The sequence below is a fragment of the Lucilia sericata genome, unplaced genomic scaffold, assembly GCF_015586225.1.
Source record: "Lucilia sericata isolate MDLA Ls3-8-SP2 unplaced genomic scaffold, ASM1558622v1 Contig000317F_arrow, whole genome shotgun sequence".
Taxonomy (NCBI): domain Eukaryota; kingdom Metazoa; phylum Arthropoda; class Insecta; order Diptera; family Calliphoridae; genus Lucilia; species Lucilia sericata.
The window spans coordinates 13912-28987 of NW_023994341.1; the positions used below are offsets into that span (position 1 = coordinate 13912).

At 28.1% G+C, this 15076-nt stretch overlaps 2 protein-coding genes across 3 annotated transcripts; both read right to left on the minus strand.

Annotated features, from left to right (window-relative positions):
* Positions 1-4798: 4798 nt before the first annotated feature.
* LOC119603615 lies at positions 4799-14531 on the minus strand. 2 transcript variants are annotated; one of them, XM_037955714.1, is made up of 4 exons: positions 14509-14531; positions 12626-14062; positions 11060-11200; positions 4799-5084 (listed from the first exon to the last, which is right to left on the minus strand). In XM_037955714.1, the coding sequence occupies exons 2-4, from the start codon at positions 13718-13720 to the stop codon at positions 5013-5015; spliced, it is 1308 nt and encodes a 435-aa protein (XP_037811642.1). In that variant the 5' UTR covers positions 13721-14062; positions 14509-14531; the 3' UTR covers positions 4799-5012. The 2 variants fall into 2 exon arrangements, with proteins under 2 accessions (XP_037811642.1, XP_037811641.1); XM_037955713.1 differs by lacking the exon at positions 14509-14531 and having other exon boundaries at positions 12626-14213.
* Positions 8038-10592, minus strand: LOC119603616 (translocating chain-associated membrane protein 1). The gene has a single exon (XM_037955715.1). The coding sequence runs from the start codon at positions 10173-10175 to the stop codon at positions 9066-9068; it is 1110 nt and encodes a 369-aa protein (XP_037811643.1). The 5' UTR covers positions 10176-10592; the 3' UTR covers positions 8038-9065.
* Positions 14532-15076: the final 545 nt, after the last annotated feature.

Below are 15076 nucleotides of genomic sequence, written 5' to 3' on the forward strand. Positions count from 1 at the left end.
TTATTTTATTTTTGTTGTACACAACACTAACTACAATTGTTTGTTTATTTTTTTTTGGTTTCTCTACAACAATCACACTTTTACAAAAATAGTTAAATTTTCTCTGATTTATTATATTCATTTTATTTATTGTTTTTTTTTAATAGAAAAGAATAAATAAACTAACACTTTTTTCAAAAAACCCTTTTTGTTAAAAAGGTTTTTTTTCTGCTACTTTTCTTTTTATACAGTTACGTGTATGTGTGTGTGTTTATGGTTGAAAAAATACTAACATTTTTTACAATGCTGTGGTTTGTTTACATTTTGGTGTGAAAAGGATATAAAATTAGAGTGTTTTGTTTATTAAATGTTGAGTTTTTATAAAATTTAAGTGGGTTTTCTAAACGTTTTTACTTCTTCAAGTGATTGTAAGCCTTTAAAGGGTGTATTTTTTAAAGTTTCTATAAAAAAATGTATTTAAAAAAACATTGAGTGGAATAAAAACAAAAGAATTTACCAAAATTGTGGCCAATTTGTTTGGTTTTAAACTAAAATTTAAGAAGATGTGTTGTTGTTTTTTTTTAAATTTAATTAATAATTTAATAATTATTTAAGAAACAGTCTTTTTTGTGGATACTTTTGTTGTGTGTTTCGTGTGGTTAAAGAAAACAGGATTTGGCAAGATTTTTGTAAAAAAGTTTCAACAAATTTTTTCAAAATAAAACTTTAGGACGGATTTTTTGTCCCTAATGGCCTTAAATAATACAAAAAGAAAACTAATTAGACTCTAAAAACTAGTTTAAAGTCTGGACTAAAGACTAGACGTTAATCTGAACCAAAGTCAACTCTATGGTCTATGATATAGTCTAAATTACCTATCTCAGTGGTAAGTCTTGTCTTTAGTCCATTTTTATTTATTTTTAATTTACAAAAATCTTGCCTCTTTTTTTTCTTAATTAAAACTAAACTTTATTTTTTTTTAAATTATCAAAATTATTGTTTTGTTAAGGATTGTGTTTAGGTGTGTATTTTCAAAATTTTAAGCCTAGTTTTTTTTTTTAAATTAATACTTATTTTTTTATAAAATTTATTGAAAATGTTTTTAATACTTGTTTTTGTTATAATTTTTCTCTTAATTATAATTTTGTTTAAATAATGCTGCTTTAGTGGTTTTTTGCTTAATATGAGCTGTTTTCTTTTTTTTTGTTATAATTTAATAAATAAGCGTTTTTAATTCATTTTCATTTTATTACTTGATTTCTTTTACTTTTGTTTAATAATGATAAAGTTGTTTTATTTGAGGGGATGGAAAAGAAATTTGTAGAAAATAAAGAAGAATCAGGCCTCTTTCAAAAACTATAGTCTAGATTATAATCTAGTCCATAGTGTAGTCTATAGTCTAGTTTATAGTCCAGTCTATAGTCTAGTCTATAGTCTAGTCTATAGTCTAGTCTATAGTCTAGTCTATAGTCTAGTCTATAGTCTAGTCTATAGTCTAGTCTATAGTCTAGTCTATAGTCTAGTCTATAGTCTAGTCTATAGTCTAGTCTATAGTCTAGTCTATAGTCTAGTCTATAGTCTAGTCTATAGTCTAGTCTATAGTCCAGTCTATAGTCTAGTCTATGGTCTAGTCTATAGTCTAGTCTATGGTCTAGTCTATAGTCTAGTCTATTGTCTAGTCTATAGTCTAGTCTATAGTCCAGTCTATAGTCTAGTCTATAGTCTATAGTCTAGTCTATAGTCTAGTCTATAGTCTAGTCTAGTCTAGTCTATAGTCTAGTCTATAGTCTAGTCTATAGTCTAGTCTATAGTCTAGTCTATAGTCTAGTCTATAGTCTAGTCTATAGTCTAGTCTATAGTCTAGTCTATAGTCTAGTCTATAGTCTAGTCTATAGTCTAGTCTATAGTCTAGTCTATAGTCTGGTCTATAGTCTAGTCTATAGTCTAGTCTATAGTCTCGTCTATAGTCTAGTCTATAGTCTAGTCTATAGTCTCGTCTATAGTCTAGTCTATAGTCTAATCTATAGTCTAGTCTATAGTCTTGTCTATAGTCTAGTCTGTAGTCTAGTCTTTAGTCTAGTCTAGTCTAGTCTATAGTCTAGTCTATAGTCTAGTCTAGTCTATTGTCTAGTCTATTGTCTAGTCTATTGTCTAGTCTATAGTCTATTCTAGTCTATTCTAGTCTATAGTCTAGTCTATAGTCTAGTCTAGTCTAGTCTATGTCTAGTCTATTGTCTAGTCTATGTCTAGTCTATAGTCTAGTCTATAGTCTAGTCTATAGTCTAGTCTATAGTCTAGTCTATAGTCTAGTCTATAGCCTAGTCTATAGACTAGTCTATACTCTAGTCTATACTCTAGTCTATACTCTAGTCTATACTCTAGTCTATACTCTAGTCTATACTCTAGTCTATTCTCTAGACTATAGTCCAGTCTATAGTCTAGTCTATAGTGTAGTCTATAGTGTAGTCTATAGTGTAGTCTATAGTGTAGTCTATAGTCTAGTCTATAGTCTAGTCTATAGTCTAGTCTGTAGTCTAGTCTATATTCTAGTCTATAGTCTAATCTGTAGTCTAGTCTATAGTCTAGTCTATAGTCTAGTCTATAGTCTAGTCTACAGTCTAGTCTATAGTCTAGTCTATAGTCTAGTCTATAGTCTAGTCTATAGTCTAGTCTATAGTCTAGTCTATAGTCTAGTCTATAGTCTAGTCTATAGTCTAGTCTATAGTCTAGTCTATAGTCTAGTCTATAGTCTAGTCTAGTCTATAGTCTAGTCTATAGTCTAGTCTATAGTCTAGCCTATAGTCTATTCTAGTCTATAGTCTAGTCTATAGTCTAGTCTATAGTCTAGTCTATAGTCTAGTCTATAGTCTAGTCTATAGTCTAGTCTATAGTCTAGTCTATAGTCTAGTCTATAGTCTAGTCTATAGTCTAGTCTATAGTCTAATCTATAGTCTAGTCTATAGTCTAGTCTATAGTCTAGTCTATAGTCTAGTCTATAGTCTAGTCTATAGTCTAGTCTATAGTCTAGTCTATAGTCTAGTCTATAGTCTAGTCTATAGTCTAGTCTATAGTCTAGTCTATAGTCTAGTCTATAGTCTAGTCTATAGTCTAGTCTATAGTCTAGTCTATAGTCTAGTCTATAGTCTAGTCTATAGTCTAGTCTATAGTCTAGTCTATAGTCTAGTCTATAGTCTAGTCTATAGTCTAGTCTATAGTCTAGTCTATAGTCTAGTCTAGTCTAGTCTATAGTCTAGTCTATAGTCTAGTCTATAGTCTAGTCTATAGTCTAGTCTATAGTCTAGTCTATAGTCTAGTCTATAGTCTAGTCTATAGTCTAGTCTATAGTCTAGTCTATAGTCTAGTCTATAGTCTAGTCTATAGTCTAGTCTATAGTCTAGTCTATAGTCTAGTCTATAGTCTAGTCTATAGTCTAGTCTATAGTCTAGTCTATAGTCTAGTCTAGTCTAGTCTAGTCTATAGTCTAGTCTAGTCTAGTCTAGTCTAGTCTAGTCCTAGTCTAGTCTAGCTAGTCTAGTCTAGTCTAGTCTAGTCTAGTCTAGTCTAGTCTAGTCTAGTCTAGTCTAGTCTAGTCTAGTCTAGTCTAGTCTAGTCTAGTCTAGTCTAGTCTAGTCTAGTCTAGTCTAGTCTAGTCTAGTCTAGTCTAGTCTAGTCTAGTCTAGTCTAGTCTAGTCTAGTCTAGTCTAGTCCAGTCTAGTCTAGTCTAGTCTAGTCTAGTCTAGTCTATAGTCTAGTCTAGTCTAGTCTAGTCTAGTCTAGTCTATAGTCTAGTCTATAGTCTAGTCTATAGTCTAGTCTATAGTCTAGTCTATAGTCTAGTCTATAGTCTAGTCTATAGTCTAGTCTATAGTCTAGTCTATAGTCTAGTCTATAGTCTAGTCTATAGTCTAGTCTATAGTCTAGTCTATAGTCTAGTCTATAGTCTAGTCTATAGTCTAGTCTATAGTCTAGTCTATAGTCTAGTCTATAGTCTAGTCTATAGTCTAGTCTATAGTCTAGTCTATAGTCTAGTCTATAGTCTAGTCTATAGTCTAGTCTATAGTCTAGTCTATAGTCTAGTCTATAGTCTAGTCTATAGTCTAGTCTATAGTCTAGTCTATAGTCTAGTCTATAGTCTAGTCTATAGTCTAGTCTATAGTCTAGTCTATAGTCTAGTCTATAGTCTAGTCTATAGTCTAGTCTATAGTCTAGTCTATAGTCTAGTCTATAGTCTAGTCTATAGTCTAGTCTATAGTCTAGTCTATAGTCTAGTCTAGTCTATAGTCTAGTCTATAGTCTAGTCTATAGTCTAGTCTATAGTCTAGTCTATAGTCTAGTCTATAGTCTAGTCTATAGTCTAGTCTATAGTCTAGTCTATAGTCTAGTCTATAGAGTAGTCTATAGTCTAGTCTATAGTCTAGTCTATAGTATAGTCTATAGTCTAGTCTATAGTCTAGTCTATAGTCTAGTCTATAGTCTAGTCTATAGTCTAGTCTATAGTCTAGTCTATGGTCTAGTCTATAGTCTAGTCTATAGTCTAGTCTATAGTCTAGTCTATAGTCTAGTCTATAGTCTAGTCTATAGTCTAGTCTATAGTCTAGTCTATAGTCTAGTCAATAATCTCGTATATAGTCTCGTTTTTAATCTACTATTTGTCCCCATTTTATTTCAACAAATTTCTTTTACAATTTCTTTTATTATTTCTAAAACTTTTCTTCTTCTTTTTTAATAAAAGTGTTTTATAAATCAAAAATGGACATTTACTGTGATTTTTTGAAATATTTATTTAAAAAATGATTGAACTAATAAAGTATTAAATTGTATATATCTTTTTTTAAATCGGTTTAAGCAATATTTGTTATAAAAACATTTTTAGTTTGATATTTTGTCTCTTGACGCCTTTAGTGTTTTGAATTATTGTTTTTTTAAGTAAATTTTCAACTAAAATTAAATTTACAACAAAAATTTTTAAATTTATAAAATAAATTTACCTTTATAATAGCTTTTGTTGGGGGAATAAAAAAATTCCTTTTTATTTAATCTTCATCTGATAAATTGGTATTGGTTAATAAGGTGGTATTATCCTCGGCGCCAGTTTCTTCTAGATCCTGGAAAAGGGAAAAAATTTGAGGAAAACTTTAATTGGTATTTAAGAAAATTTTAGATACCCATAAGTACTTAGTTTGAGACGTTTTAGCAAAAGTACTTTTTTCAAAAAAAAAAGCACCAAAAGTGGGAAATTTCTTATTTTTGAAGTAATTGTTAAATTTTTTGTTAAAAAGTACTTTTTTGAAAAGTACTTTTTCTCGAAACGTTTTACAAAGTCGGTAGTTTTTTAAAAAATCGATAAATTGTATTTTTTATTAAAATGTTGCTTAATTTTATATAAAAAGTACTATATTTGATATTTTTGTAAAAAGTACCAAAAATATATTTTTTTTGTAAAAAGTACTTTTTTCAATAGCCATCCCTTTTTGAGCAAAATGCTTAAAATTATACTTTTTATTCAAATTCTTAAACTTAAACTTTAATAGTTATTGCTTTATATGATAAAAAGTACTAAATTTGGTACCTTTTCAAAAGTACTTTTTTATAAAAAGTATCAAATATTTAGAAATTTTTTAATTTCGTTAAAATTAAATAAAATTTTTAATATTTTTATCAATTTTCATAGCAAAAAGTACTTATTTTAGTATTTAAAAAAAGTACTTTTTTCAAAAAGTTCATTTTGTTAAATTAGTTCATTTTGTTAAATATAATGTAAAATTTGACTTTTGTACACTTATTTTATTTGATTGTATAAATTCCTTTAATGTCATATACATTTTACTGTAAAAAGTACAAAATTTGGTACTTTTTTCTAAAATACTTTAAAAAAAAAACAACCAAAAGTTTTAGGTAGCAGTTATTTTAAGAAAAATTTTATATTTTCTAGGTATATCATAAATATTTTATTACTAATTTTAGTCTTTTTTCAAAAAGTATCAAAAAAAGTACTTTTTTTAAAAAGTACCAAAAATTTAAAAATTTGTTAATTTTGTGAAAACAAGGTAAATTTTAACTTTTTAAATTTAAAAGTACTAATTTTAGTATTTTTTGAAAAAGTATTAAAAAAGTACCTTTGTGTAAAAGTATCCAAAGTTTGCAAATTTATTAGTTTTGTTAAAATAAGGTAAGTTTTAACTATTTAAATTAATTTTCATGTCGAAAAGTACTAATTTTTGAATTTTTTAAAAAAGTAAAAAAAAGTACCAAAAGTTTCTAAATTAGTTAATTTTGTTAAAATGAGGTTAATTTTAACTTTTTTAATAAATTTTCATGTTAAAAAATACTAGTTTTGGTATTTTTTAAAAAAAGTACCAAAAAAGTACTTTTTTCAAAAAGTTTTCAAATTTGTTAATTTTGTTAAAATAAAATAAATTTAAACTCTTTTCATTAATTTTTATGTCGAAAAGTACTAATTTTGGCATTTTTAAAAAAGTATTAAAAAAGTACTTTTTTTCAAAAAGTTTTAAAATTTAGTTATTTTGTTGAAATAAGGTAAATTTAAACTTTTTTAATTAATTTTTTTTGTTAAAAAGTACTCATTTTGGTATTTTTTAAAAAAGTATTAAAAAAGTACTTTTTTCAAAAAGTAACAAAAGTTTCTAAAGTGGTTAATTTTGTTAAAGTAAGGTAAATTTTAACTTTTTTAATTCATTTTCATGTCGGAAAGTACTAATTTTGGTATTTTTAAAAAAGTATTAAAAAAAGTATTCTTTTTAAAAAGTACCAAAAGTTTCTAAACTAGTTAATTTTGTTAAAATAACTTTTTTAATTAATTTTCATGTCGAAAAGTACTAATTTTTGTTACTTTTTGAAAAAAGTATCAAAAAAGTACTTTTTTCAAAAAGTTTTAAAATTTGTTAATTTTGTTAAAATAAGGTAAATTTTAACTGTTTTAATTAATTTTCATGTTGAAAAATACTAATTTTGGTATTTTTAAAAAAGTATTAAAAAAAGTACTCTTTTTAAAAAGTACCAAAAGTTTCTAAACTAGTTAATTTTGTTAAAATAAGGTAAATTTTAACTTTTTTAATTAATTTTCATGTCGAAAAGTACTAATTTTGGTATTTTTTTAAAAAAGTATCAAAAAAGTACTTTTTTCAAAAAGTAACAAAATTTTGAAAATTTGTTAATTTTGTTAAAATAGGGAAAATTTTAACTTTGTTAATTAATTTTCATGTTAAAAAGTACTAAATTTGCTATTTTTTAAAAAAGTACTTTTTTCAAAAAGTAACAAAAGTTTTTAAATTAGTTAATTTTGTTAAAATATGGTAAATTTAAACCTTTTTAATTAATTTTCATGTCGTAAAGTACTAATTATGGTATTTTTTAAAAAATTACTTTTTTCAAAAAGTACCAAAAGTTTCCAAATTCGTAAATTTTGCTAAAATGAAGTGAAATTGGAGTTTAATAAAAAAAATTTGATTTTCGTACTAATTTTGGTATTTTTTCAAAAAAGTAGCAAAAAAAAGTACTTTTTTCGAAGAGTACCAAAAGTTTCCAATTTCGTGAATTTTATTCAAATGAAGTAAAATTTGAGTTTTTATACAAAATTTTTAGATTTTTGTATTCAATATTAAACTTTTTTGAAGTAAAATTAAAATTTTCAAACAAAATTTTTTATTTTCTTAAAATTTGTTGGTTTTTGTCTTTTTTCTTTTCAATTTATGTTACACCCTTTATTTCCATTGACTTAACTCTATTAAAATTTATAATTTATACAATTTGTTTGCATATTTTAGAAAAATTTTAATTAAAAACACATTTTTTTTTTGAAAAGGGGCCACATAGGCAAGTATTTATAAACTATTTATAAACTGGTTTAGTTAAGAGATAATTAACCTTGAGCTGGGTTTTTCTCAAGCCAGACTTTCTAAACTTACCTTTTTTTGGAAAATTTTTATTAAAACAAAAACAATTTCTTGGATTTTTTTCTTAGTTTTCTTGGTTTGTTTTTATGTAAAAAAATATGTTTATTTTTTATTTAAATATTGTTTCGTTTTGTAGGTTTTTGTGTTTTTTTTTCTTCATTTAAGTTTAAACTAAAATTAATAAATTTAAATTTGAAATTTGTCATGTTAAGTGGGTAAAGGGGGAGTGTTTTGGGGGGGGGGGGCCAAGTTGAACTTGGAATGTTTTTTTTTTTGTTTTAAGCAGTAAAAGAACTTATAATTCTTAAAATTATAGTTTTATTAAAAAAAAAAAGAAGAGTTTAGTTCAAGTTTAAGGTTTTTTTGTGGTTTAAACTTTTTAACAAAAATTTTGATTTTTTTTATAACACTTTAGAAAACTTATTTTTATAATAGAAAAGAAATTATAAACTTATGTTGTTTTAGTTTTTTAGTAAAAAAATATATTTTTTTATAATATAAACTTTACATTTGTTTTTTTTAGGTTTTTTTTTTATAATTTTTTATAAAATAAAGGAAGCATATTGTTTTTGTTTATGTGTGTTTTTTTTTGTCATGAGAATGTTTGGAAGTTTTCTAAAAAACTGAATAACAAAGTTTTTATTTTTATAAAAAAAAATAATAGAAAATATAATAAAAAATAAAACAAAAACAAAATTATAAAATTTAAAAACAAAAATTATAAGAAAATAGTGTTCAACTGTTAGATGATGATTTTAAATGCTTTTTTAAAAAGTAAGAAAAGTTTATAACACACAAATGAAAGGAATAATTGGCAGGAGAAAGGGGTTTAGAGGGGTTAACCATGTCTTAAATATAGTCTAAATTAAAGACAATAGTCTGGTGTATAAACTGTCTATTGCATGTACTATAAGCCAGGTTACCTTATTCCTCTTCCAATTATCCTTTTCATTTGTGTGTTCCTTTTGTGTTCGATTGTGAAAAAGGAAAAGAAGACGAAAAAGAGCTGCAGTCCATTCATTTAAAAAAATTGCACTCCCCAGGAGTTATTAACTCTTTAAACCGATCAAACTCCAGCTCAACTCCACCTAACCCTCCTCTTCTTACAATAGAAAATTGTTGTAAATTTGTTTTTGTTGTTTTGTATAAATCCTTAAGTATACAGCTTTTAACTTATTTAACCTTAGGCTTATGGTTAATAGGAGCATTAGGTGATTGATCAGCTTCTGGTAAATCGGATTCACGCTTACGTTTTGTCTTCTCCTTGGGTGACTTCTTCTTTTGTGTGGACGACTGCAATTTGGCCAATTGTTTAGCCTCACGTTTAGCCTTTAGCTGTTCGGTAATGAAAGAGAAAATCAAATAGCCCTGCAAGGCCATAAGAGACACCAAAGCCAAAAAGCCACGCAATTTGCTGGAGGTGGTGGCTACCACACCGTAGTATAAAGTCAAGACACCTATGACCATGGTGGTGAAACGCACAAAAACAAAGACAGCTGAATTGAAAATGCGAGCACTGGCTAGTTTTTCATCCTTATCGAAGACACCAATCAATTGAAAGATATGAGAAACAATTTCACTCAAATAGTGCAGAGTCAAAAGGACAACAGCAATGCGCTGGAAGCCAAAGCTGTAGGCCAAGCAGATAACCGAAAAGCCGCAGATGGAATGGATAATTTTGGGTTGTTGCTCCTCTTTACGCACCTTTTGGAAATACAATTCAGGCAACATGTGCAGATAGTAGGCCAATTGTATGATGAAATAGAACTTGTGCAAAAAGGTCATGGGGTGATTGGGGAAATCGTCCCACAAAAGCGAAAATTTGCTGAAATAGGCCTCCTTAAGAATGATGTTGGCACCCCACAAGAAAGACATAACATAGAAGGTAACCAATTGACCACTTTCATTAAACAGTGACAGCTTAAACTTGGATAAATGCAATTTCTTGGAGATTTTATCCAAAACAAACTCCTGGATAATGGCATGCATGATAATACAGGTAATGGTGTAAAAGAAAACAGCACAATAATCCTTAATGCCTGCCATATAGGTATAAGGCTTGCCAAAAGGTTGCTCTCGTGTAGGCTCCTCTCCCGAAACATTGTGATGCAAAGATATAAAAGCACTGGCAAAGGGTGCCGTCGATTCATCCATCAAACCCAAAACAAAAACCATGGCCACGCAGGATATAATATCGGCATGATTTTGTATAACAAATTCATGACTTAAGATAGGAGGATTCTTCGAAGAAGACTTACGTCCCATACCAGGTTTAATGGCCATTTTTTTTTTTAAACACAAAACCAACTCAATTAGTTATTAAGCTCCAACAGCAGCAACAAAAGCTTTCTTTTCTTAGTATTATGTGTACTTCTTTTCTTCTATACACAATAAATTTTCTTTTGATTAATTTGTTTATTCTTTTAAATTTTTCTTTACAAAAAAATTTATTTCTTTATTTTTTTTCTTTCCTAGTCTTCTCCCAACACTCCTCCAGTCACTTTCTTGTTACGTTTACTTGTGTTAAGTGTGGTATTTAAAAATTAACTAAGATTTTTTCTCTGGTCTTACTTATTTGCTACTAAATTTTAGTTTTCTTTCAGTATCTTTTTTTACACGTCAAATTGTATAGTAAAATGCCAGAAAAAAAATGCCACGCAGCAAAACCGACGTTTTGTCAATGCAGTCGCTATTTAAGAGTACATAAACAAAAGTTATACAAATGTACTCTCTTGCAAAATAACAATGACAAAACAAACACACAAACTCATATAAATACTCTTTAGATATGACACAGAGCACACACGTACACATTCGTTAAAAATGACATTAGAAAAAGTAAAACAAAACACAGGGTTGTAAAAAATGGTATCATATATTAATAACAAGAAAAATTAACCGTTAAATAATTAAGAAATCAAATATTTTATTTTATAAAAAAACAACAAAAAATAAACAAAATCCTATTTACAATAATAATTTTATAATTTCAAAATATTCTAGATAAAATTTTGAAAAAATTTTACCACAAAATAGCAAAAAAAATAAAATTATTTTTAAAATTTAAAGAATTTTTGTTTTTTAATAAAAAAATCTCTCCATTTAATTAAAAACTTTTTAAACATCCCCTTTTCCAAATATTATTACAAAATATTTAAACTACTTACATTACGATTACGTTTCCTCACTGATGTAACTATTGTTCTTTTATTGCGTGCCACCAAACAGACAGTGATTATAAGTATAACACCAATTAAAGCGAAACCCAAGAGAGCGGGCAATAAAACACTATCCTCAGTTTTGTAACCCTAAATAAAAGAATCAATAAAGAAGGGGAAAATTAACCATAGACTGGACTTTAGAATAGTCTAAACTCTGGACTATGGAGTAGTTTAAAAACCGGATAGCATAGTCTATAGTCTGGACTGTAAAATAGGTTATAGTATGGACTACAGAATAGTCTATAATCTAGACTAAAGAATAGTCTAAGGTCTAGACAATACAATAGTCTAAGATCTAGAATGTAGAATAGTCTATAGAATAGTCTATAGCCTGTACTACAGAATAGTCTATAATCTGGACTATAGAATAGTCTATAGTCTGGACTATAGAATAGTCTATAGTCTGGACTATAGAATAGTCTATAGTCTGGACTATAGAATAGTCTATAGTCTGGACTATAGAATAGTCTATAGTCTGGACTATAGAATAGTCTATAGTCTGGACTATAGAATAGTCTATAGTCTGGACTATAGAATAGTCTATAGTCTGGACTATAGAATAGTCTATAGTCTGGACTATAAAATAGTCTATAGTCTGGACTATAGAATTGTCTATAGTCTGGACTATAGAATTGTCTATAGTCTGGACTATAGAATTGTCTATAGTCTGGACTATAGAATTGTCTATAGTCTGGACTATAGAATAGTCTATAGTCTTGACTATAGAATAGTCTATAATCTTGACTATAGAATAGTCTGAACTATAGAATAGTCTATAGTCTGGACTATAGAACAGTCTATAGACTGGACTATAAAATTGTCTAAGTCTGGACTATAGAATAGCCTATAGTCTAGACTATATAATAGTCCATAGTATAGACTATATAATAGTTTATAGTTTAGACTATAGTCTATTCTAAAGTCTGGAGTGTAGAATAGTCTATAGTCTGGACTATATAATAGTCTATAGTCTGGACTATAGAATAGTCTATAGTCTGGACTATAGAATAGTCTATAGTCTGGACTATAGAATAGTCTATAGTCTGGACTATAGAATAGTTTATAGTGTGGACTATAGAATAGTCTATAGTCTGGACTATAGAATAGTCTATAGTCTGGACTATAGAATAGTCTATAGACTGGACTATAGAATAGTCTATAGTCTGGACTATAGAATAGTCTATAGTCTGGACTATAGAATAGTTTATAGTGTGGACTATAGAATAGTCTATAGCCTGGGCTATAGAATAGTCTATAGTCTGGACTATAGAAAAGTCTATAGTCTGGACTATAGAATAGTCTATAGTCTGGACTATAGAATAGTTTATAGTGTGGACTATAGAATAGTCTATAGTCTGGACTATAGAATAATCTATAAACTGATCTATAGAATAGTCTATACTCTGTAGTGTAGACTAGTATATAGCCTGGACTTTAGATAAAACTATATTCCATCCTATAATCGGGAGTATAGTCTGGTTTTATGTATTATTAGATGCATTTTGAACTTACATTCCATTGAAAATATGTCGATGGATCTATATACGGCCAATGAGAATGTATCCAATCTGAATTTTCCCCTTCCTTAACACCAATAACACTTCCAGCCGTTTTAGCGGGTAAAATATCATTAAGATTACTATTATCAGGAGTAGGTTGTATAGGTGAAAGATTTTTAACTAAAACTGGTGGTATAGCAGGTTTCTTAGCGGTCGATTTTAGAAGAGGCACCTGCATTATGCGTGTCGTTATGGTGGGTTGAGTAGAAGAACTATTGGAATTTTGATTTAAAGCTGACTGCAAAGAGGCTCTGGGTACACTAGGAACAGAGGCCGATGATAAAGGACGATTGAGTAAAGGTGAGAGAGTCGGGGTGATGGTGGTGGTGGGTGCAGCAGCAGCAGTAGTAGTGGTTGCTGGGCTTAAAGTAGTTTGAGTTATCAGGGTTTTGAGGAGGCTAACATCAGGAGTTTTTTCTGTGGGCGAGGGTAGTGAAGTGGTGTCTGCGTTTAGGTTTAGATGTGAAATGGAGATTTTTTCATTAAGTTCTGGTGCAGAGGCTGCAGGATTTAAAGCAGTTGTGGGGCTTGGTAGATCTTTATTAGTGTTGTTTACATTTGCTATGGGTTTGTTATCATGTATAAGCTTGGGAGCTTCTGTGCTAACGGACTTGTTAACTTTCAAAATAAATTTTTCCACACCATCTTTATTGATAATTTTTACCGGTTTTCCAACATTCAAAGCCAAATTGCCTTTGTTTAATAGAATGTTATTTTGTGTAGATAAATGAGTGGGCACATTGTCCTTGAGTTCCAAAGGTTTTTGACTAAAAGCATTTTTAGTTTTCAGAAACCATTCCGTAGGATTGGGTAGACATTCCGCCGATACTAGAAAAGGCACCAAGACGGCCCCTATAATAACCGTGCACACGAACAGTAGACCCAAATAGGCAAAAAAGGATCTTCTTTTGGGTTTTTTAGCTTTCGATTTCTTGACCCCACCACCTCCTGAGCCCGCTTTTATTTTGCCCTCCAAACGAAAATCATCATTTTGCGGTAAAATCGTATATTGCAAACTATTCTCACCGTGCCTTATGGTTTTATACATAATGGCCTTAATAATGTTGGGATTTTTAACACAAATATATTCAAAATTTTTTCAAAAAATAGTTTTAAACATATGGTGCTTTCACTTTGCAATAATTAGGATTCTTATGTTTTGCTTAGCAACGTGCAAAGCATACAGTTTTTTTTCTGCTGGTTAAAATTTAAAGTAATTTATTGATTTAATATTCAAATTTTTGAATTTCAAAACACACGTAAGGATTTAATTAAATCCTGTTATTTTAGTGTTCTTTTGGGGGTCTGACACTATGAGAATATAGTTCCAATGTGCGTGTGTAAAAATGACGTTGATATTTTCTCGTTTTTTTTTCTTTTTTGATTTGTTCTAATAAAAACACATAGAAAAAGTGGGGTAGGTTACAAATATCCTTGAAAATAATGAAAAAATTAAGAAAACTTTTTCACGAAAAGGCAATAACTTTGCAACACTTTAAATTTATCAAAATTCTCTTTTTATTAAAAAAACTTTTACTAAATTCTTTTATAAATTTTTTGGAAAAATATTCATAAATTTCTTCAAAACTTTAAAACATTTTCAAAACAATTACTGTTTCACTTATTAAAGTTATTTTAACATTTCTCTTTACTTTTAAAACAAATTTATTTAATTTCTCTTTTAAACTTTTCTTGTTTTAATATTAATCTTTTAATTTTATCAATTATAATTTCCTTTTTTTTCTAAACTAAATCAAAATTTTCTTTATATTTTTGCTTATTTTTATTACAATTTCGTGTCTATTCTTTAGAAATTTTTTTGTATGTTTTTATTACAGTTGTCTGTTTTTTTCTTCTTTATACCCCCTTTTTATTTCCCTTTGTAACTTAAGTGACAGTTGTTAAACTGTCAGATTTATCCAAATTTGGTTAAAAATCAATAAAAAGTACCTGTAGTACATCCTTTGCTATGCTCTCAAATAATTTCTCTTAAATTTTGCTCTTGTTTTTGCAAATAATCTTTAAACAAAACATATGTTTTGTTTTTGTGTTCATATTTTAAGCAAATAAGGGTGTTAATTTGACAACCGGCAACGTAAACAGATGTTAATGGAATTTAAAACACTGGCAACACTGTTCAAAATAACGTTAAGTTACAAATTGACGTTGGCAATGCTGTGCAGTAAGAGTATAGGAAGAGTTGCCATATAAATAAAGACAAATAGCGATTATAAATTCAAACACATCATTTCCAATAACAAAAATTGTAAATAAAACATTTTTCAAGTATTTCCAACAAAACAATAACAACAGTAATATACGAAATTAAACTCCCACTTGTCAACAAGTAGTCCTTCTCTTAATAAAAACAACAAAAACATTAACAAAAAGCAGTTTTTTAGTA

Bases quoted from the DNA above. Each gene is read 5' to 3' on its own strand.
- LOC119603616 (XM_037955715.1), bottom strand. From the start codon at position 10,175: ATGGCCATTAAACCTGGTATGGGACGTAAGTCTTCTTCGAAGAATCCT.
- LOC119603615 (XM_037955714.1), bottom strand. From the start codon at position 13,720: ATGTATAAAACCATAAGGCACGGTGAGAATAGTTTGCAATATACGATT. The intron at 11,201-12,625 runs GTAAGTTCAAAA...TCTTTTATTTAG, and splicing joins CGACATATTTTCAATGGAAT to GGTTACAAAACTGAGGATAG. The intron at 5,085-11,059 runs GTAAGTAGTTTA...TCCCTTTTCCAG, and splicing joins TGAGGAAACGTAATCGTAAT to GATCTAGAAGAAACTGGCGC.